Genomic DNA, 24,936 nt, shown 5'->3' on the forward strand with positions numbered 1-24,936 from the left:
CCTTAGACCTTCAATCACTCCCATGGCCAGCATCCGCCACGTTCAACCTTAGAAGACTCGTTATTAATTTCAACGCTGATTTTGTGTAAATATCTCTGCCAAATCACTTCTCTCCCATGTTTTAGTATATCCATAAAAGATTAATAGGATCTTTAATAGTAAATCTTTGCACAATGGTTTCAACAATTGTTTGGCATTTTACGATTTCATTTAAGCTTCTTCATCACGTATAGACAAAACCTATTATCTCATTTGATTTTAGGGAGACTCCCATCAAAGCAGTAGCCGAAGATTTAAATTGTCATACATTCTCTATAAGGATATTGCTCTACATTCACTTAAAAAATACAACCATTCCATTATAGATAAATGTCTACACCCTTGCCCAAAAACAACTTATCTCATTATCAATATCCAAACAAGTACAGATACTACTCTCGCATGTCTTCTTCTATTTTCCCGGTAATATCCTCAGTTGTTGGATCTCCCAACGAAATCTTTACCAAAGGGTATTCACTTGAACCTCAATTTTTGTTCATTCCAATCTAGCTTCTTCATACGTAAGTTTAAGCTGACGTTGAATGCTACCAAGATCGACCACTCGGTCTTGCTGCTTAAAGCTCTTCCTCCGAGAGGAAACGTGAAATACGTCAGGCATGTCTCCAAAATCTTCCGATAATGCAACCTTGTAAACCAGCGGGCCGATCTTCTCCACTATTTGGAATGGTCCAACATTCCTCGAATTGAGCTTCCCTTTCTACAGTCTTCCTCAAAGGACAAGACTCTCTTCCTTGTATCAACATGACTCTTTTGATGACTCTGAGTTGCTGCTATCTCGTGTCGTATGATTCTGACTTGCTCCTACCAATTCTCAAGTAACATATCATGATCATGATCAATTCAAGATAACATAATAGAGTAGGAGTTTCTAGTCTTTATCTTGTATATTCAATATTCAAATATGTAAAAAACAGATAAGTGTGCACTCGACAAGCAGACTTGGAATCCATTACAATCTGTTCAATTTAACTCTGTAATCTATTGCCTATATATTAATCATAGCCTGCACTAATTTGGTCATCTTGGCCAACCCATTCTCTTAATTTTCCTTTCAATTAATATAGGAAGCAAATGTTAGCTGCTCTGCCATCCCCAAAGTATCTTCGCCGGCCCCCACTCATCCAAAACAAAATTTTAAAATAATATGAAAGAAAACCAACATTAGCTAAGGTGAGAATGGTTGATTTTCGTACGCATACAACTTATTGATACACGCCCTTAAAAACAAACTATTGCATTTCAACAAGCAGGCAAGCAGCTGCTGGATAAAAGGAGTACTAATCCTAAACCACAACGATCGAGTGCATGCCAGCTAGGTATTGCTAGCTCTCGATCGCCAATTGCGTACTTTTTTGTTGCGGCGCCAAGCTTCTTGTATCATAAGGACTGCTTCTGTAGGTGTTGGGCCGGCAAACCTGGAGGCTAAAGCCTTCAAGTCGTTCGCCATTAGAGCAAAGGCTTCAACTTTTGTATGGGTTTTGAGGGTTTTGTCAGAGATTGGGAGGTCGGATAGGTTGGGCACGACCTGTTGGGAGAAGCCATGGAACCCCCAGTTTAGAATTTCTTCTCCACAGTAACAACCTTCTTCAATACACTCCCCGCGGCTTGAGGAGACAGTACTTCCCACAACATTATTATTTGTGGTTGCAAATTTCCAAAGAATGCCATTTGTGATGAAGAGCATTCGATCAAGTGGTTCTCCCTCCCGAATAATGTAGGTATCTTGACTGTAGTACACTAGCTTGATATATTCGCAGATGAGTTGCAATTGCCTGTGACTTGCTTCTCGAAACTTGGGCACCTGTCTTACAAACAAATAAGAACAATAATGAGAAACCCGTAATAAAATTGAACACATTCGGGAGTAGGGAATTCAATGTCAAGATCTCAAACAACTTCATGTGACGGCGAACAAGAGAAATGATACTTGCAGTCGTGAGCGTGCAGTCGTCGTGCAGTCGCTTTGAAAAAAGTGAATAAATAAGGGACTCACCTGAAAAGAAATTAATTTTTTAATAGTAGACCCCACTCTTTTTCAAAGCGACTGCACGGCGTTTGCGCATTCCACGACTGTATGTAGCATTAATCCGGCGAACAATGTAACGTACGAGATGATGCTAAGAATGTCCACGTAATTAATTAATTGTTGTACGTCCAACAATGAATATTTACGTCATACATAGTAGATAAGCACATGATCATGTATGGCTTAGCGGACCAGTTTCGTAAATTACATACTACTAGTCGGAGGTACAGGAATCGCCAAAGTTATCAAGTCAAAATTAGCTGAACAACTCGATCTTCTATTTGATCTCGCTAGTGAGGAAAACTTCTCAAACGTTATTTGAGTGAAGAGAGAACCAAAGCGATGTATATCTATAGTTAATTTGCCAAAGTAATTAATTTTGATCATCAAGAGTCATAAATAATAAAGGAAAATGCTAAACGTACTTTAAAAAAACTCACAAAAAACATAGTACTTCTTCATATATCAATTATTAGTATGTTAAGAATCGTGAAATTTGAAATTTAATATTTGAATTTTAAAAGAAAATTAATAAAATGAGTCTCGTAAATAAAAGTTTAAATAAAATTATAAGTTTATGTAGCACTACTCAATAATAAATAGGTTTTTTCATGCTTATCTTCTTATCTTCAATAACATTAATGAATGCATTTAGTATTTTCATCTTCAATAAAACTAAAAAGTTGTAAGTATAGAAAACGAGATTTATAAACACGTGCATTAGGAAAAATAAAAAGCTACAAAATTTAAATAAAAATAGTAATTTAGTTAAAGATATTATTTCTTAATAAATGAGAGTTAGTAATTCATAAATTACTGGGAGTGAAATTTGAATGACGTAGATTTGTAAGACTAATGCTCATGAGCTAGCTAATGATAATATAATGATATAATTTATAATATGCATGGCTTCATAAGAGTATATATAATGGCGCCATGCTTTAACAATATTTATATATATATATATATATTAGTTAATATACACTAAGAAGTTTTATGTTTAAATATAAAATAACAAATAAAAGCATTTAACATGCCAGTTGAGCTAAACGTTTTTTTCAATAAATAAAGATCAATAATTATCACATTCCTTCTCAATATAAATTAGCAAATAATTTATAAGAAATTCTTCATTTATTTTGCTTTGAAACCTTATAGATGGGTTATATATATATATATTAGTTAATATAGATGGGTTATATATATCGTAGTTACTCTAAACATGTCATTAATTTAAATATTTTAATATTCAAAATCATATTGCCTATATCCATCATGAACACTAATATTCTGTAAGATTTCAACTCTCCATTTTGTATTTTTCACATTTATTCCGAAGAAAAATAATTATTGATTGAACTTAAATACACTTTTTTTGCTCTACAGAAAAATAAGTAGATCGAAGAAAAAGGAACACTCGCATTCTTTAGCATGGGCAAGCAAACTAAGTAGGACAAAAAGGTGGACTAGTTGTCCTTTGTAGATAAAACTGAATTTCTTTCTGCTCTATTTATAAAGGAAGTTGGAAAAAAAGGACTCACTTTCTGTAGTAGCGGTAGGCAGATATGGCGCAGAATTTTTCTTCTAGTGAACAGGGGAAAACGAGGAAACGGATTCTCTGCATCAACAACATCTTCATATTTACTAGGAGATATCATGTATTTTGCGTCGAAAAGATTTTCTTCTGCCCTGGACATGATAAAGTTTTCTTTCTCTGTAAACATTCGGTCTACTTGGTTTATGATCGTCCCTTTAATTTCTCTAAGCTGCGGTTGTCTGTCTATCCACTCACGTATTTTCCTTAATTTTCGGGCTTTCATGATCTTATATTCCCACCTCTTCTTAAGTTTCTCAAGTTGCTTTGCTTTCTTCTGCCTTTGGTGAGCTTCATCCCACTTTCTAGATGCCTCCAAGTGCATATACATCTGTTGCATATCAAGTTCAACACATTAAATGTTGTCGAGAAATTATCAGTTGTACAGAAATTAAGACAAAATTGTAAACTTATAATAAGGTTTTCTTCTTCTTCTTTTTTCTTGCTCAATTCGTAGTCTGTAGAAAAAAGTACGATTAAATCTTTGTCTTGCTGCATTCCTTTCTTTAATAGATTTTGGGTTGGGGAGATTCTTTACAAGGGGTGGTAGACAATATTAGCCATACGAGTCCCCATACGCAACAAAGAAGCCAATTGAAGCTGGTGCCTATTTAAGGAGACAGTACATCACACGGTCACTCCTACAATTTCTTCATCTTCAGAGATAGGGACAGAATATATATATATATATATATATATATATATATATAAAATAGTATGACAATTTGCACCTTCTTTCCCCTTTTTCCTGAGCTTAAACGCAACCCGACTGTAATATCATTGCAGCATCAGTTTTAAAGAAAAAGAGTATACTCTGTTTTATCATTCAAATTCTCCCCTAGAACGGAGGATGTGATGATCATTATTCTATTTCATGGAATGCCTATAGACTGTAAGTTTTAAACGAGGAAACTATTACAACACATATAAACAAGAATCTATAAACAAGGATCCGGTTTCCGTGATTCTTCTTTTCCGACAGATATTTAATTGCTAATTTTTCTTTTTCAAGTTACTTTATGTCTGATACTGTTTTGCTAAAAAGTCTTGGGAAATAAAAAGAAAGAAAGAAAAAAGGTTTAGCAATTGCGTTTAGTTTTTAAAAACAAAGAACAAAAATTAACCGCGTGTCCCGGAACTCGCGCAACTGCGCATAAAAGAACTCTTTTTTTTTTTTTTCTTTGCAAAATTTTTAAAAGAACTATTTGCTCCATGTTATTTTTAAAATAACGTACAAGTGTATGTGTAGAAAATTATTTGAAATTAAATTTCTATTTATTTTTACAAAATCATTAAACAATATCTTTCTAAAAAGATTTTAAGAAATTCTTAAATTTTCTCATAAGCAAACACACATTTAACTTTCCATTAATGAGTAAACATACAGTTAACATACAATATTAAAGAGCATATTAATTTGTCCAAGACCAATTCAACGTGCATGGGGCTTAACACACTTCCCAAATCCAGGATATCAGAATAGATCAATGAATTACTGTGATGACACTCACCTAACGAAAGCAGAGTATTTCAGAGGAAGAGTTATGTCTTCCCGTGGTCAAAAAACTTGTCAGAAAAAAAAAAATTATAACTCTCTTATTGATAAAACAATTGCACTCCCATTACAATAACGTCAATTGAAAGCACCTTCTTGTCCTTGGCTTGGCATAGGGATTGTTGTTACACCCCCCCTATTCTGATTGACTACTGCTAGAGCCAGCCAGCTGGCATGTATTTTTTGATGTATTTTTTTTACAATTATTTTTTATAGAAATTTTTTTAATACTTTTAAATATTTTAAAAAAATAAAATAAATTTATAATATTATTAAAAAAAAACTTCCGTAATCCTAAAGTAAAAAAAAATTATTAAAAAATACTTCTTTAATCACGAAGTAAATAAAAAAAATAATTTTTTTTTACTTCAAGATTAAGGAAGTGTTTTTTAATAATATTATAAATTTTTTTATTTTTTTAAATATTTAAAATTATTAAAAAATCTATATAAAAATAACTGTAAAAAAAACACATAAAAAAACACATGATAAAGCCAGCGATGACTCCAGCAGGAGCCACCAGCGGTGGCTCTATCATTTTCCATTCTGATTTGTGGAGGGTGTTGGTTGTGGGTTTTAGTTGCCGCTAGTTGTTCTTGGCACTCGAGGGGTGGAAGGTTGTTGTTGCTGGTTATAATGTCTATGTCTATGTTGCTAGGCGTGATAACTGCATCTCAATCTTCAAAGCCAGATTAATGGCTTCGGCTAGAGTCCAAAACGCGTGCAACATAATTTCTTCTTGAATAGTAACTCTAAGGCCCCCAATAATAAACCTTGCAACCTGCTGCCCTTCCTTCTCCAATAAGTTGTTCCGTGAACACGAGCGATAGAACTCCTCTATGTAGTCACCAACAGTCCAACTTCCTTTTCTACAATTTTGATATTGTTGATATAGGATTTGTTCGTAGCCTGGTGGGAGGAACTTAGCCCTTATCAAAATCTTCATTTTTGCCCATGCTCGGACTGGTTGTTTGCCTTGTCGTCTACAATTGTTTTGCATTTGTTCCCACCAAGCTAAGACACACTCTCATAATTTATATGCTACTAGCTTGACATCTTGTGCCTCTAGTATTTGCATGCGCCCAAAGAAATTTTCCACCTCAAGGAGCCAATCAAGGAAACTCTCGACATGAAGGTGACCATTACTTGTTGGGTACGTACTAAGAATACTTCACTACAATTTATTTTTTTATTATTACTTTTTACCTACTTTTCACTACCATTTAATATGTCATCATTACATTACTTTTTTACAATTATTCATAGAATACCTGAGAATATCTCACTACCAAAACGCAACTACAACAAGGCAAGTCAATTTTTATTCTGTACTTTTTGGCATTTTCTACAGCCCTCATAGTGTCATTGTCATTTCTTACAATCCCTTCAAACTCTTCATCACTTTGAATGAGTCATCCAAAATTCTATACCCTCATCGTGGGATAGACACACACCCTAGATTTGCCCCATCCTCGTCATGAATTCTGTTGTTGCTAACACGCATGCTCGCAATGGTTTGATGTATCTCCTCTAACATGCTTCGATACCATCATATTGTTGATGATTCTGCTGGCTTTGCATTCAAACAGCTGTCCAAAGGGCTTGCACCCACGTTCTTCTCAATTGGAATGGTTACCTTCGTTCACATCGTTACCCATCATGTGAGGCGAAACCTTGCTTCGATACCAATTTACGTAGCAAAAAATGGCAAAGTATTTCAGAGAAGAGTTATGTCTTATTGATGAAACGATAACCCTCCCATTACAATACCATTTGTTGATGTGTAAAAAATTGCACAACAGACTGGAATGTGAGAAAGAGTCATTCCCGGCCAGCTATAACGATTCAGACCTCGATCAGTGTGGTCTGGAGCCCCCTGCAGTGATCTGATGCTGTTGTACGGTGTCAATGCGTACATCCATAGTGGTGAAAGAAAAATAAGCGTAGAAAAAGTAAAGAGAGATGGACACATAGATTTACATAGTTTGGCACATTACCTACGTCCACAAGGTGTTTAGAGATTGGAAATCAACTATAACATGTTTGTTTTAGAGTCTCTCGTAGTCTCTCATAGTCTCTCATACAATTAAGATCTGGAACCTATGTGCTGGAGGAAATCCTTTATCTGGAGTCTCCAGTTGCGAGGTTGAAGGAGCTCCCTTCGAAGAATAAGTTGAAGTCCCCTTTTATCTGATCCCTCTTTCCGCGTGCCTCCCCATCCTTTATTTGTTTGACCACTTCTCCATTTTCCATTTTCCACTTTCTCCTGACACTGTCCACCCTTGCCTCCTGACACACTCTTCTCCCTTACCTTCCTGCTTTTCCTCTTGTCTCCTAGTGTTGGCTTAGTGGGTTGGGCCTGGATATTTTGTCCCTTACAATTCCCCACGATTCTTAAGTTCGAGTCACTCCAAAAGAAGGTCTTGAGAATCTTTAAGATAAAATATACAATGGAGACAACACGTAGTGATTTATGACAAAATAAGTTTTGGAGGTGGGTCTCTGGTTCTCTGTTTCGCTTGCGTTGAGTCATAAATACCTTCGAGGGTGAAATTAGGCAAGAGGTGCGCTCAACCGCATCAGAAAAGACTGTGAAGCTTAGATGCGGCAGGCTATGTGCTCGACCACGAAAGATGCAAGCGTGGAGTTCGAATGTGACAGAAAATGTACTTGACCGCGTAAGGCACGAGCGTGGAGCTCGGATGTGGAGGGAAGTGTACTCGACCACGTAAGGCACTAACGTAGAGCTCGGATGTGGCGGGAGGTGTACTCTACGTTAGGCGCCAGCACGGAACTTGGATGTAGCTGAAGATGTACTTGACCACGTAAAGATCGAGCTTAGAGCTCGAATATGGCTGGAAGTGTACTCGTCCGCATAATATATGTAGTTGGGAAATTTGTCTGCATGAATGTTTGTTGTTGTTGAAAGGTGTGAAAAGTGTATGTTTGTCCGATGTTTTTATTTTTGATTTACTGTTAGTGTTGGAGTTCATATGATGTAACCGACGCAAAGCGGTTGGAGGACTCGTCGACCCCCTAGGTCCACCTTAGGCTGTTGTCGAGCAAGTCAACTCGTTCTTGAAGGTAACCCGCGCAAGGCGGTTGTGGAGCTCGCAGACTCGTTAACTCCAAAAACGTGATACTGGAGGTAACTCATTGGCAGCAGTAATGGCAAGAGTGTGACACTTGGCACTAGTCTAGGGACTCGTGTCAACGCCAAGGTCGGCAAGTCAAGAGACTTGTGTCCGAGTGGCCATCTGGGCAAGTCCTGGGACTAGTGCCCGACCTAAACTTCGCAGTGAGTCTAGTGACTTGGTTTGGTGGCACGAAGGTCGGCAAGTCAAGGACTTGTGCCTTAGTGGCTGTCAGCGTAAGTCCTAGGACTAGTGCCCGACCTAAACTTCACAGCAAGTCTAGGGACTCGGCTTGGCGTCACGAAGGTCGACAAGTCAAGAGACTTGTGTCTGGATGGTTGAGTGGGCTAGCCCTAGGATTCTAGCCCGACCAATGGATCATGGCGAGTCAAGAGACCCAAATTTGCTGGCGCGAGGGTCGACAAGTAGAGGGAGTTGTGTTGTGGCAAGTCAAAGTACTCAACTTTGCTGGAGCAAGGGTCGACAAGTCGAAGACTTTTGTCCAACCGTTGTGTCCAGCCTGTTGTGTTGTGGAGAGTTGAGGGACTTGTATTGGCTGACGGAGACGCTTGTCCGTGCTAAAAATAGTCAATTTGGTCAGCGTAAACGACCCAAATCACAAAGTGAGGTGGCAAACCTCAATTGCTCTAACAGAGCGGAACAAAGGTTGGATATGTGCCGATGAAGCCTGTGGGTTGTCATGTTTTGACGATGATGGAGGTTCAGTTTGCCTGCATGCTCGCTAGTGCCAAACAATTTGTCCCGACGTAGTTGTATTGGGACATCTTGGCGGTGCCCAAGCAGGACTAAGTGGCCAGTGTTTCACACAACAGGAAAAAATTTTGTCATTAGAAATAAAATCACACAAATTTTAAGAAAGACAAACCGTGAATTTTTAGTTGCTGTAGTCGACTTTTACTTGACTAAAATTGCTCGAATGTCCGATGAGGTTGTATGGTATCGGTGCGTACATCCATGGCGGTGAAAGGAAAATAAGTGAAGTAAAGATATATGGACACATAGATTTACGTGGTTCGGCATATTGCCTATGTCTACGGGGCATTTGGAGAGGGAAAATCTACTATAATTTGTTTATTTTACAGTCTCTCGTAGTCTATCATCCTTACTATACAGTGAAGATCTAGAACCTATTTTTTGGAGGAAGTCATTTCTCTAGAGTTCCTGGTAGCGAGGTTGAAGAAGCTCCATTTAAAGAAGTAGAGTCCCCTTTTGTCTAATCCCTCTTTCCGCGTGCCTCTCCTCTCTTTGCATGTCTAACCACCTCTATCTTTCTTACTTTCTCCTGACACTGTCCACCCTTGCCTCCTAACACACTCTTCTCCCTTACCTTTCCTACTTTTTGTCTTGTCTCCTAGTGGTGGCCTAGTCTTAGGCCTGGATATTTTGTCCCTTACACCACCCATTTATAATAAAACTAAGAATTATAGGCTACGTAATAAACTCATCTAAAATGAAAAGTGATGCAAGAGGATCCAGGTTCGATGATGTTGAGCTATCATATTCGAAGTTAATAGTACTAGACTACCTTGAGAAGGTAGACCATTGCAAATATGGAAAAAAAGATATGGTCAAGATTCCTCGATTGGTTGAGGAAAGGTCAGGATTCCTCGGTTGAGCGAGGAAAGGTTGACATTCCGCAGTTGGGCGAGAAAAGGTCGATATTCCTTGATTGGGTGTGGAAAGGATGAAATTCCTCCAAATAGGGCAATATTGCGCAAGTGTCAGTATTTTAGCCATAATTTTGGTTATGGATATCAAAATCACGCATATGACTCCAATTCGAAAAGCTCTCTTGGGCGCAAGTCGTCGTCACCAGGCTCTCCTTGGTGGTCCCATTTCAAGCCCAAAATCAGCCATTTTCTCCTTCAAATCATCATTTTTAGTTTTTTTTCCATGTTTGGTTATTTTTCTTTTATGATAATGTTTAATTTTTGGAACGATTTTATTCAGAATTTTTGGCTAGATTTTAGCAAGATACTTATCTATTCCATATTTTATTATTTTTACATAATTAGAAGTTTGCTTTCTTTTCCTTAACTATTTAAATCCAGCTTATGGGCTTCAGAACATATATTTGATTTTTATAAAAGAAACTCTAATCTTAGAGTTCGTCAGAGTTTTATCTCTATTTGCGTTTTTTTCAATCTCAATCGATCTCTAACTTCTGTTACTTGGTTAGCTGTCAGACTAATTCTTATTTTGCTTGGACGTCAGAAAGTCAACAATAAAAATAAGGAAAACCAAAATTTGATGTTAAACATAAAATATGGGCTAGGAAGGTGCTAACTACAAAAGTTACGGAGATCAAGGAAATCTTTAAAACCTTCCAGAGGAATCTCCCAATTGTCCTGCCTCACACTCTTTCTCGAATATTTTTTGCTTTTGATGCTAGCTTTGTGAAAAAACAAAAATCGCAAACGAAGTAAATGAAAGAAAAGTTTAACTAGCACTAATGAGAACAATATATAGAGAAAAGCCTGTACACACGAATAAAGCTACACAGGTACCTACAAATGTAGCCTAATAAAACTATATGGCCGGGGTAAATAAAGGTAAAAGTACTTGGGAATTGCATGCTACATGTTTCCATAAACCATGTATATGGAAAACTCTGATATTCAAACAGAAAAATTATATTGGGCGTTGCTACACATCATCCTACACCACATATGTTAAATTTTTTATTTTTTTATTTTTTTTTTAGTCCTATTGAATTAATTGAATTCTTCTACTCATCATTCCTAAACCACATATACTTGTTAAGGGGAAAAAATTAAAAAAAAAAAAAAAAAAAAATCATGTGTGATCATGTGTAGTGTAGAAATGATGAGTACTAGAATAATTCAGTTATATAAATACGGGAAATGAAGCTTCAAAAAGTACACATGTTGATCACCAACCTGCAAACGTCCAAGGAAGTACGTAAACAGTAGCAAGCCAGAGATGGCAGTTAAAACTGAGAAGCAGTTCTCCCAGAAATGCGTACTTGTTTGAAGGTTTGAACCAAAAGAACTGCAAATTTGCAAATACAGTACTGAAACATCAGGTGGTGTATTCACACAAGAAATCATTAATTAATATACTAAGCTGATCAAATTAAACAGATAAAAACTAATCAAAATGATCTACAGTAAAGTGTATTATAAGTAAAGACTGTATGGGTGAAGATAAGGAAGCCAAAATGATCATAATCACAAGCCTAGAACAAAATGATATATTACTGTTGTAACTGTTCACACGTATGTATTAGCATATATTCCTCCAAGGGAAAGTTAATTAAAACAAAAAAAGAGTGGAAAAATTATGCTTTGCATGCTTAAATACAGTATCATTATTTTTGCAATATGCACCTTAAATGATGAAGATTTGCATCATTGAAAACTTGCAGCCAAAAGAGACTTATTTCTCCATTTCCCGGACGTATCTTAATATGGTATCAAGGATCCACTCGAGAGGTGGCCCAACATGAAACATGATGAACATGACCACCTCCCGAGTATGCTTAATTGTCTATATATGCACAAGCTGTATGGCAGTCGACATGGTCATGTTGATGACAATCAATGATAAAAACTTTTGTGAAATAGATTATCAATGTAAAACAGTAACATTCACAAACCTCAAATTTCGGAGGCCCCACCAGAAGCAGTACAAGATCTTTCGTGGAAAATCCGTGGACGCCACTGTACCAGATTGAAGCGCTCCTTGGAATATTCCAAAATCAAAGACCGTTGTATTTGGGGTTTGTATAGGACAATGATCGTTTAAAAATGTGTAATTGCCAAAACTTCCGTGGTTACAGTAAAAAGAACTTCGATTGCATTCAATATGATTTTCACAGGCGAGGTGCCAGCAAGCTGTCTCTCGCTCGACGGAGAAAAAGTACCAAATGGCACCCAGTATCTAAAAGACCATTTAACCTCTTAATGATTAGTAAATAATGCAGATATTGTAGCAAGATTTTTCCTAATTAAGAAAGTTTACATTGCTACGTACGGATGAAAATCTCAAACAAACATAACGTGATAATAGTCGTACAAGTGCAGAAACGTTATTGTAGAAATAATAAAATTTTACTCATAGGCGTACACTACACACTATACATGATTTTGATCTTTTTATTTTTTTCTTTAACAAGTATGTGGTACAGAGATGATGAGTAGAAAAATTAAATTAGTTTAGCAGGAATAAAAAAAAATTAAAAAAAATGTGGTGTGTTGAATGATAAGTTGCAAAGCTCAATATAAAACAAAAAATGGAGTCAACAAGTTCTTCTTCTTTTTCCAATTGATCCAGAAAGTTGTCATGATCAAAGTTGGAATAGTTTTTGAATCAGTTCAAGTGAAGATGGGAAATGGTTCTTTAGTCCAAACAAAAGAAAAATGTACAATTGCTATAGAGACGAAGAATGGCACAAAGTACATTCAGGACGTATTACTAGTTCCAGATTTGGAATGTAAGGAGATTTTCTCCATTTCACAAGCCCACTGGGCCCCAGCCCGATACCCTGCCCTAGGGTCCAAGCTTACCCATGAAGAAAGGCACCTATAAGGAAAAGCAAACAGCTGGCTGAAGAGACGAACATGCCTGATATATCTTGGCCACACTCTGATCATGGGGACCGGTACAGGGCAGAGAGGGAAGGACAGGGAACCCTTGATCCTCTGATATGTGAACATCGAAGGGCCACCAAAGATAAAGTGAAATTAAGAAACCACGCCGCATTAATGGCACCACTACAGAGCTACACACCACATTAATGACGCCGTCGCAGAGTCATGCCATATTAAATGACTCTGACAAAAGGAACAGTACGAAAGACACAGACTCCATAGGGACAGGCACAATTTCTCCCCTTCCCAGACCCCTGGTATAAATACCAACTCTCAGGTACAAAAAACTCTCTAATCCCTAGACTCTCTTACTTATTTACAAACTTCCAAGAGACTTTACTGATTTTGGCATCGAAGACTTCCCAGCCCCAAGGCCAACCTCTACCAGTTGCCTTCTTCTATATTTTCGCAAGCCCAATTTTGAAGACTTGAGTTGCTGAAACCTAGCTCAAACGTGTACAAAACACGACGTTAACATGGAGCAAAACTTGTAAGTGTTGGGCAACTTGTAGAGCATGGGTACTCTCTTCACTTTGAATGAGGGTTTTACAAGATTTATCATAAAAGAGGGGGAAGTCAAGTTTTGTCAAAAATAAGATGGAGAATAATTGAAGCTTTCCTTTCACTTTCCCATATTAAAAAAATATAGTCTTAAAGATGAATGTCGTTGATGAGTCATGGCTTTAGCATAGAAGACTTGGGTACTTGAATTTTCAAAGTTTGAAGACTCTGCAACAAAATAACATGGTGTATGGGTTGCCAACTATATAAAAAGTGCAAGAGGTTTGTGAAGGTTGTGCACTTGTCAAGCATTTCCGAGCGTCATTTCCCAAGAAAAAAGCATGGAGAGCCAAAACATCATTGGAGCTTATTTATATCGTTGTGTGTGGGCCGATGTCAACACAACTCATTGAGGTAACAAATATTTTATAATTTTCATTGATGATTTTAATGACGTGGGTGTATATCTTGAAGCAAAAGTCAGATGTTTTCTCCATTTTCAAAAAATTCCAAAAATTTATTGAGAAACAAAGTGGACACTTTGCTAAAAATGTTGAGAAGTGATAGAGGTGGTGAGTACAACTCCCATGAATTTGAGAAATTTTATGAAGATATTGGCATGGAGAGATAATTAATGGTTGGATACACTCCACAGCAAAATAGAGTGATGGAAAGAAATTAGAATAGAACCATTGTTGAGATGACGAAGTCTATGCTTCATGAGAAGAGGTTACCCAAGTCTTTTTGTGGTGAAGCGGTATATACAACGGTTTATTTGTTGAATAGATGTCTAACAAATGCTGTAGAAAATAAAAATTCATTTGAGGCTTGGTGTGGAAGAAAACCATCTTTAAATCACTTGAAGGTATTTGGTTGTATTTACTTTGCTCATGTTCCAAGAGAAGTAATGCACAAGCCTAACGAAGCTAGTGAAAAATGCATCTTTATGGGTTATAGCTCAAAATCAAAGGGCTATAGACTCTTTAACTTGAAGAAAAGTAAGTTGATTATTTGTAGAGATGTGATTTTTAATGAGAAGGCCTCTTGGGATTGGAAAGAAAAAAAGTTCAAGATCAAGTTACTACCCTCAATGAAGAACTTGAGAATCAAGAATATGAAGTTGAAGATATTGAAGCTCCACGATAGATATGTCCTATTGCTAGTTCACAATCATCTCCAACAAGCTCAAACTCCTCATCTCTAAGTTCAACTCCAAGAAGAATGAGAAGACTTAGTGATATATATGGAAGTTGTAATTTTTGTGTTGTTGAACCGGAGTGTTTTAAATATGCAATTAAAGAAGAAGCATGGAATAAGAGATTTATGTGATTGAAAAGAACAAAATTTGGGAGTTAGTAGAGAGGCAAAAAGACAAATAAGTGATTGGTGTGAAGTGGATTTTCAAAACAAATTTCAACCCAAATGTTTCAATTCAAAAGAACAAAACAAGACTTGTAGCAAAAGGGTATAGTCAACAACCCGGAATTGATTTCCAATAAACCTTTGCACCGGTGGCTCGACTTAATACTATTAGAGCTCTTATTGCTTTGGAGACTCAAAAAGGTTGGTTCTTGCATCTACTTGATGTAAAATCATCTTTTTTAAATGGAGTTTTAAAAGAGAGTTTATATAGAGCAATCACAAGGCTTTGTAGCAAAAGGAGAAGAGAATAATGTGTACAACTTGAAGAAGGGTTTGTATGGCCTAAAACAAACACTTTGAGTATGGTATGGTGAGATTGATGTTTACTTCAATGAAAAAGACTTTAAAAGAAGCAAAAGTGATCCAACCTTGTATATCAAGACACAAGGTACAACCGGTGTTTTTATTGTCTCTCTTTATGTTGATGATTTGGTGTTTAACGGTAGTGATGAGAAAATGATTAATGATTTTAAATTAGAGATGATAAAAAAAATATTAAATGAGTGATTTGGGTTTATTGCATTACTTATTGGGCATGGAAATTTATCAAAAAGAAGAACGTGTTTTTATTTGCCAAAAGAAGTATGCAAAAACTCTTCTTGAAAAATTTAAAATGATGAATTGCAAATCGGTTGTAACTCCTTTGGTTGTGAATGAAAAACTAATGAAAGAAGACCGAAGCAAAGAAGTCCATGAAAAATAAAATATAAATGAATATTTTGTAACCACATTACTGTTATGCCCTTTTCTTAAATTTCTATTTTTAATCTATAAATTGTACTTATTTGGGATGAGCTTTCAAATATCATTTTCATTTTGTAATTATAGAGATGAACTTTCAAAAATATAATTTTACCTTATAATTATAACAATATGCAATTCTTTCAAAACCAAATATTAAAACTTACCATGGATTTATTTCAATTATACTTTTTACTCTACGCGCCCCATGATCTAAACAAAGCATTAATGAAATAGATGAGTAAATAGAGAATGAGAAGAAAAATCAAGGAGAATCTATGTGTATAAATGACTGAGACTGAGAGTAATAGTTTAGTATTTTAACAATATAAATATATATATATATATTTATATACATGAGGTTTTATATATATATAGGGACTTTAGTTGATATTTTATTAAATCTCATTACATTCCCTCTTTTTCCTCCCAATTTAAGAAGGAATGATAAATTGAGATTACAAGAGAAATTGAGGGAGCCATCTGAGTTTCTTTCCACTAATTTTATTTCCTCCTAATTAAGCCCTCAAATGATTAAATGTTCATTATAGTCCCTCCTACTTAAACTCCCAAACAAAAGAATGAATAGAATATTTCAAAAGAAATCTATTTATTCTATTCCATTCTCCACTCCCAAATAGGTTGCTAATAAGCAGTAAAGCTTGACATGAAAGTAAGAGAAGGGGAGAATGAGGAGACGAAGGAGAAGAGCATGTGGGGAGGAAAGGTGAAGCCGACTAACGGACCAGAATCTGATGAACCTCAAGAAAAAGACCATCACCAAGTCACACATTCAAGATAACGACAACAAGAAAGAAACTGAAGATAAAACAAAACCAAAACAAGATAGAAATTCAAACTAATGCATTATAATTGTGATAACCAGCCCAAACCCTAGGCCGATATCCCAGCCTGCTAAGCCCTAGGGTTATGTCTTCTTCCTTTTCCCCTCCCCTCTGCCTGATATATAACACACACACATTTTCCCTCTGTTGCTCAAACACCCCCCAAACAAACTACTCCCTTCCGCTCTGTCTTCCTCTCTTTTCTCTCTATCTCTCTCTCTCACTCACTACGTTTGCTTCTCTCCTCTCTGCCTCTCCTTCCTTGTTTCTCTCTTTCTCTACACTACATCACTCAGTAGCTACTCCAAACCATCATCATTTGTCACCTTCATTGTGTATCATGACCTCAAGCAGGGATGTGGCATTATCTCGATAAAGCTCCTTTGGTCACTCAAGAGAGGCAGCACATAATACTGATTTACATCCCCTGGGTTGTCACTGGGTGACAATAGCTCGAGCGAGATGGTAACGTTATCAAGTTGATACCATTGCCTCTCTGCTAGCAGAGGCTAGAAGATGCTTGGTCACGAAAGTGTGGTGCTTGGAACTAGGCCCAACTTATTATGAAGTCACATGCACAGCCGTTACCCATTATGTGGCAAAGAGAGCCAAAGTGTGTAGATGGTCCATATAGGGGAGACTGTGGTGCACAAATTAATCAAACTGAGCGTTTTAAAACTGGGGTTTTGAGTTTGTTTTCAAGTTGCTCGAATGGCTTGGGACCATCAAGCGAGTGGTCGGTGTTTCGTTGTTTTAAGTATTGTTGCTTGGTAAATCTTTATGTGGATTGTGACATGTTGCTCGAAAACCTGTAACTTGGCATGTATGAATTAATTTTCTTTGCATCTATAAATTGCATATCTTCATTTCCCTTAGGTAATCTCACCTACATTTGTCCCGTAAATTTTGATACAAAGTAAGTTTTTAGGTGGTTATGAGCAAGGAGATCTGATACCACCAGAGGATTGAGGATTCAGGCTTTTCCCCCATTTTGATTAGGTGACAAGTGACTTATGGATATTGTGGTGTGATGTATTTTAAATTCTCCAATACTGATATTTAGAGTCATTTACAACCCTTTTATTTTTCTGTTGTGAATTAATTGTACACTTATTGAGTTCATGATGAGCACATACTCATTATCACAATGTGCAAGGGGTGTATGACCCATGCGGCCAACATCCCGACACTGTGACTCCCACCAAATCACAAGCAGAAACTAGTGGCACCACAATAATCATGATAAAGTTGTTGATAGAAATATTGCAACAAATTGCATATACAATACAATTCAAAACTAAAAATACATGGACTTCCTCTCGAAAAGATACAAAGGAAAATATAGTTCAAGATCAATATTAATTGTTAAGTTCCATATGGTATCAAGAGTCAACTCAGACCAACGTCTCCTCCATCGCAAATTCCTAGAGTATCTGTTATAATTTCTAGTAGTCATGTTTTATGATTCCAATGTGTTGGTGAAAGATTTGCTAATGAATCATGTGGTTGTATGGTGGTCGATCTTAGAAATAATCATCTATCAAACCAAGCAAAATCCTAGTACTTGCAGTACTAAAGCAGCAAGTCAATAGATTCAAGTCTTAACCGAATTATTGTTTGTTAAGATTAAAATTAGTTATGTTTATCAATAAAGTAGTAGTGTCCTGAGTGTGGAAATCTTATCCGGATTAAACCAGTGTTAAATCATGTGTTAAGTTTTGGAGGATATGCTTCTGAATTTCAAACGTAAAAGGGAGGTTAATTAGATGATTATGTAATTATTTTAGTATGACAGCCATGAATAAAGAAGAAATTTATTTCCAAACGTTGTGTTTAAAAGAGACCTAGGTTACTATTGAAAATAAACGTTCTACAAAAACTTTTGTTATTATTAATTAGAGACACTAATTCAAAAGGTTTTGCAAAAATACCTTAGTCATCAGACTCACATTTAAAATATGGGCTATTATTGAAGCCTGATCATTCCTTTTGAGATAGTACATACTTCTAGAGATGATCAGGGGCCGGGAATGGTTTGGCTGATGCATTAGCAAACTTGGGTGCTATACATATAAACTTAATTGGGTGCTATATATACTTGTTATACAGTTAGGTATAGTTTTCTAATTCTAGCTAGGGAGAGGGGAGGCCGCTAGCATACCCAACCCCTATCTTGTAGGTTTTGTTTTTTTTTGGGGCTACATACTTATTAATTAGGATAAGCTTTGTAAATAACTAGACATGGATACAAATATAGTTCACAACGAACAGTACTTGTGATTTGTCAAAGTTCATTCGTATGAAACCTAAAGAAATCAATAAACCAGCTTGATTAAGATATTCAGACACTTATCGATGCAAAGTTTAATTAGAATAAAAAATTATATAAGGCAAATAAGTACGAGTCAAACTTACATGACTGGCAACAATGAACATAAACAAGTTGAATCCAGCTTTCACTGCTATGGCGCTTTTAGATAGTTTGTCTCTCGATCCGCCGTCGTGGGTGAATGCATTTCTCCATGAGACTGATGACAGGTAGATACGAATAGCTCTTGGCAGATATTGGAATAGAACAACAGCTGTCAAGACTTTCCTTTTGTTCAAAGATTCGGAACCTCTCAGTTTTGAAAAGATAATTGGAAGTAGCACCTGGACAGTTGACAGAGATTACTTATATAAGATTGACAATATTCCTTTATTTTATTCTTTAAAATATATCACTATAAACTTATCTTTTTTATTTTACATATAAATTTTTATAATATATCATACATCAATTTATTTATTTTTTCTTCCTATTATTTAAATAATATTTTTTATTCTTTTTAAATATTTTTGTTCTACTAATAAATTTGCAAAATTTATATATTTTTCTAATATTTGCAATATAAAAAAAAAATTATTTCCTTTAAATATTTGCAATGTATTATATTTACGGGATGGACAATATCCGTTACATATAGCGGGTTATTATAGAAAATTATATTTTAGATTTCCTTTTACATAATCGGATGTAACTCTTTTTTGAACAATTCTTTAAATAATTTATATTCCTTGTGTAATACATAAACCATTGAGAATGCTCTATCTATTTAAGCATGACGCCATTCAGTTATGTAAATCACATAGATGATCTCTAGGGGTGTAATCAGTTGATTTGGTTCGGTTTTGTAAATTTTTTAGAAGAAATAATATACACCAATTTTGAAAATTTTTTATAATATCTCTTCAGGAAAGACATTGTTTATAATGATCACCACTCTATGCCACCCTTTAAATGACGGGTAATGTTACTCTAACATATGAGTACATAAATATCGTATAATTATTTTAAAAAATAGTAAAATTAATTATTAAAAATTAAATTTTTTTATGTAATTTCGTATTTTTTTTTTAAAGTAATTACGAGACACTTGCATACTTCACGGTAACAAATATCATTTCTCTTAAATCACATACACAATTGTACTTTAGTTAAAAGGTAGGCATGCGTACTGCTTAAACCAAATAATTAGAGAACTTGCATTTATGGATAAAAACATTAAGCATAAGATCATTGACCCTAAATTACCTGTGGGACTGGAAGAATTGCCAGGACGTCAATCACCAATGACCACAATTCCGATCGAAATTTGAGGTACCGGAACATTGATCGGCACAGGAAAAGTAATACTGTTAATAGTTTAGGTGGATTTACCGTTCCGGTCATTTCGGCCCGCTCCGATACATTTTGACTGGATTCCAGTATTCCTCCACAAGCAAAATCCTGTTCCGATTTTGCAAAATGACGAAGACATTGCAAAATGATATCCACAAGCAGAATCGAGTCCAGAACAGTTCGCAAACAAGTAGTTCTGATATATAATCTTCTATCTAAAGCAACGCACTTTCTTTCTTCATTAATCACCGGAACGTAAAAGAACAATGGGTCCACTGTTACCGACAACACGCACCACAAGAAAAGTCCCTCTGTAAGTATATTTTCAATCCACTTTGGAGGTAGCCACTTCGGAGGTAGAGTTTGCTCTTGCCTCTCATTATCCGAGTCGCTAGGCAAAATAGAACAAATAGGCAGTGATTAAAATCATGGGATCGATCCAAATATTTATGATAAATTGTCTGACTCCAATTGCCCACAAAAAGCACCTAAATATAGTTAGTTATAAGGTGCCATACTGCAGATTCCTTTCAGCCATACAAAATCCTATAATAAGTGTTTTACAATGATAGTAGCTATCTAGAAGTCACTGTTCCTTAGTTTGTTCTCGCAAATCAGATAGAGATAAGTTAAGATTAAAATTAAAATTAAAAATTGAATAAAATATTATTAAAATATATTTTTTTAATATTATTTTTATTTTAAAATTTAAAAAAATTAAATTATTTATTTTATTTTGTATAAAAATTTAAAAAAATTATAATGATTAGATTAAAGGAGATGAGATGAATTATAAAAACAAACTAGGCCTATGTATGCAAATACGTACGTACATTCGGACATACCTAGAAAAAGAAGAAGATAACTTTGGTATATCTATTATCAACACGGTGTACTATGCATTTAATGCCTCTTGAGATCATTAAATAATTGGTCACTAATTAATTAAGGTATAATAATATATAATTAGATATTAAAAAATGTAGTATATATACAATTAAGTTAGAAATAAATTAGATACTAGTATAATATAATAATATGTAATACTATAACATAATAACATATAATTAGATATTATAGTATAAGTCTAATATATAAATAAATTAGATATCAGTATAGAAATAACTAATGATAAGTTAATGATTTAGTGGTTGAAAACAAATAACAATATTTGGTCACTGGCTGTGTTTCAGCGCGCAGTTTTAGTTTTGGCTTGTATATATTAAGAAAAATTCTACTTATATTCCTCATACTAAGCACCACATAAATTTTTTATTTTTATTTTACTTTTTTTCTTGTCAAATATGTGATCTATGGATGATGAATGGATGAAATCAATTAGTTTAGAAAGAATACAACTAAAAATAAATTAAAAATAAATAAAAATAAGTATAATGTGTGGTGTGTGAAGATGATGAGTAGCAAATCTCTTGTATTAAATTAACAGTGAATGATTTAATTTTTTTTTTATATTTTAGTTTTGGCTTGCAAGTTGTAGTACATCAGCAATGAATAATTTAGTAAAATTGACGTAAATCATCATTGAATGATTTAGTTTTAATTTTTAAATTTTTTAAAAAATTGAATTTTGAGAACCCAAAAAAATTATTTTTCAAAAAAATAGGATAAATATGAAACTAAACGAAAAAGCTCAATAAAAGTACAAATCTAACTCTATAGAATTAAGTCAGATCGGAGTCTACACAAGTCAGAATTGGAATTTAAATTCGAACTCCGACAAAGTGAGAATTGGTGTCAAATTTAATAGATTCCGACTTTGTCGGTACTCACACCCCTCGCCAATAGAAGAAGAAGATGCTCAGTGGCTCACCTATTTACCTCCTTTTGCCGACGCCCACAGAAGCTCATACTTAAGACTTAAGTAGTGTATCCGTACACTGAAGTCTGCTTGCTGATAAAAAATGGAAAACGGATTAGAGAAACGTGCAACACTCTTGGTCGATCTATTATTCTGAAGTGCATGAACATCCACAGATCTTTTTTTCAAGTAAAAAACTGCAGCTTAATTGAAAACGTTATCACTAAGAAAAATCCGGAACCCCCCTCAAAAAAAAAAAAAAAAAAAGAGAATAAAAAAAAACGAAGAACAAAAGAAACCTCTCCGCGCACGGTTGTGTCGGCCTGGGCTTAAACAAAAACAGACGTACAGTTTCAAGGGTTTGATGTTACACTATCAAAATTCTCAAAATATTTTTATAATTTCGTTCTTCAATATTAATTAATTATAAAATATTTTTCAATTTTAATTTTTTAATTTTTTCATCTAATCATTACCTAATAATTATTCAAATACCAAATTTCTTACAATTTTTACTAATTTTAAAATAAAACATAAAAATAATAGATCTTTTATAAACTTCAAAACAAAAATATTACTTAAAATTATATTCAATTAATTTTTAACTTAGTTTATACTATTTTTATTTAAACTTTTGTCTCTTATTTTCTAAAATTTAAATAAAATAATTTCATTAAAACTATTGCGTTATTATTTACAAAATTATAAAATACTGCAAATATTATACGAACATCTCCTAATTGTCTATACCCTAATGAATGGAAAAAGAACGTGTATTCATATAGCAATTCATTGAACCTGATAGACTTGTGTGTCCGAGCAGACGAGGGTCCAGGACATGGACTGAGCGAAGCTAGAGCAGCAGAAAGCTGGATTTTAAGCACTCTGATTCCACATTCATGTCCACTTCCAGCGAGTCTATTTATAGGGACCGACTGAGTCAAGTTTATTATAATTAAGATCTCGTTTCATTAATCAGTTTAGATCAGATGAGGTGAGATGAGATATTTTATTAAAAATTAAATAAAATATTCTTATAATATATTTTTTTAATATGATTTTTGTTTTGAAATAATTAAATTATTTATTATATTTTATGTAGAAATTTAAAAAAAAAAAAAAAATGATACTTACAGTCTTGAGTATGCAAGAGTCGTGCAGCCGCTTTGAAAAAAATAAATAAATATGGGACCCACATGAAAATAAATTAATTTTTTAATAGTAGACTCCACTCTTTTTCAAAACGACTGCACGACATTTGTACATTTCACTACTGTATATAGTATTACTCTTAAAAAAATTATAATAATTATATAAGATGAGATAAAATAATTTAATTTGTATAACCAAACCAGCACTCTCAGATGTTGACCGAGAGTCTACCCTCCAAATGTAAAATTCTACACAACCTCTATAACCTTCACACACTACATATTTTATAATTTTTATAATTTTTTTTCATCAAATATTTAATATATGAATAATAAATAGAAAAATTAAATTATTTTAAAAATAATAAACTCATAATTACTCCCCCCAAATATCGTATCAAGTCCACCTTTTTTTCTTTAAATTTTCTTATAATTATAACTACAAATAGATCTTATAAAAAATAATGTTCATAACTTAACGTGGATAATGTTTATGAAAAAAAAATCATATAAAATGCACCACAACAAATTTTTATCAATTATAAATTTTATAAACAAAACATTTATCTTGATTATAAGAAATTTTCTTTATTTTCTCTGTACCAACACAAAAACTTCCCCGGTCATCAATATTGGGGCGACTTCCCAGATCATCAATTAAAAAATAAACTTAAAAAGTACAGTCGATCAAATGGAGAGCAGTAGCCCGACTCATATATATATATATATATATATATATATATATATATATATATATAAAGAATGTTGTATAATCTCTTATCCTCCACACATTATATTTTTTTAAAATTTTAATATTTTTTAATATTTTTTTAAAATTTATTCTTTTTAAATTAATTTAAATTTTCTATTCATTATTCATATATTAAATATTTGATAAAAGAAAAAAATAATAAAAATTAAAAAAAATATAATGTATAGAAATTATGTGAATAATAAGAAGTTGTGTAGATCTTTTATTATTATATTATGTCGATATTACAGTATAGACACAGTTTTCAAAACTTCTTGATACAATTTATTTAAAAAAGAAAAATGTTAAGATACTCAACCAGTCTCTTATTTTAACACTTTAAATATTTTAATTTTTATTTTATTTAATAGTTAAAAAGTAATTATTAGTATATTGATATTTTTATAAACATTTTAAAATAATAAAAAAATAAAAATAAAAATAAAAATGTGAATTTAACCTAACCGTTACTTAGAGGCCGCTGTTTAAAAACGTGAGAAGCACATTCATTTTTATTTTTAAAGGGGCACATGCCACGTGCTGGGTGTCAATTGGTAATTGAGTCGTTGCTTCTGGTTTATTGTGCAAACAGAGTTACATGATTCAAAGAGATCTGAGCAAGAAAAAAAACCATTTCACAAAGATATGTACATTAAATGGGAGAATGAGAACAATAACTCTGTACTACGCAGTGAAAATTTTATACATCACACAATTATTTTACTTTTTTATTTTACTTTTATCTTATTATATAAGATATAACATATTTATTACTATTAAATAATTTTTTATCTGATAATTATTTATCATCTAATAATAATAAATATGTAAAATGTGAGTATAATATATAACATTACTCTACGCATAGAAATAGAAAGATCAAGAAAATAATATAAGACATCATTAAAATACTCACTTACTTAGTATATATATAGTACTATATATAAAAGTGGAATCAAATAATTTTTACGTGGCATTCTACTCATAAAAGTAATCGTTCTACCTATTAAATTTGAAATATTATGTTTATGAAGCGATAAAC

The 24,936-nt window shown here is 33.9% G+C and overlaps 1 protein-coding gene across 1 annotated transcript; it reads right to left on the bottom strand.

Moving 5' to 3' along the window:
• Positions 1 to 1,237: 1,237 nt before the first annotated feature.
• Positions 1,238 to 20,336, bottom strand: LOC108987606 (cyclic nucleotide-gated ion channel 1-like). The gene is made up of 6 exons (XM_018960540.2): positions 20,087 to 20,336; positions 18,928 to 19,164; positions 12,010 to 12,293; positions 11,291 to 11,402; positions 3,628 to 4,011; positions 1,238 to 1,861 (listed from the first exon to the last, which is right to left on the bottom strand). The coding sequence occupies exons 1-6, from the start codon at positions 20,222 to 20,224 to the stop codon at positions 1,373 to 1,375; spliced, it is 1,644 nt and encodes a 547-aa protein (XP_018816085.2). The 5' UTR covers positions 20,225 to 20,336; the 3' UTR covers positions 1,238 to 1,372.
• Between the last annotated feature and the right edge of the window lie 4,600 nt (positions 20,337 to 24,936).

This window comes from Juglans regia, chromosome 13 (genome assembly GCF_001411555.2).
Source record: "Juglans regia cultivar Chandler chromosome 13, Walnut 2.0, whole genome shotgun sequence".
NCBI classification, from domain to species: domain Eukaryota; kingdom Viridiplantae; phylum Streptophyta; class Magnoliopsida; order Fagales; family Juglandaceae; genus Juglans; species Juglans regia.

Bases quoted from the DNA above. Each gene is read 5' to 3' on its own strand.
- LOC108987606 (XM_018960540.2), bottom strand. From the start codon at position 20,224: ATGACCGGAACGGTAAATCCACCTAAACTATTAACAGTATTACTTTTC. The intron at 19,165-20,086 runs GTAATTTAGGGT...TCAACTGTCCAG, and splicing joins CAATTCTTCCAGTCCCACAG to GTGCTACTTCCAATTATCTT. The intron at 12,294-18,927 runs GTAAGTTTGACT...ATGGTCTTTTAG, and splicing joins TGTTCATTGTTGCCAGTCAT to ATACTGGGTGCCATTTGGTA.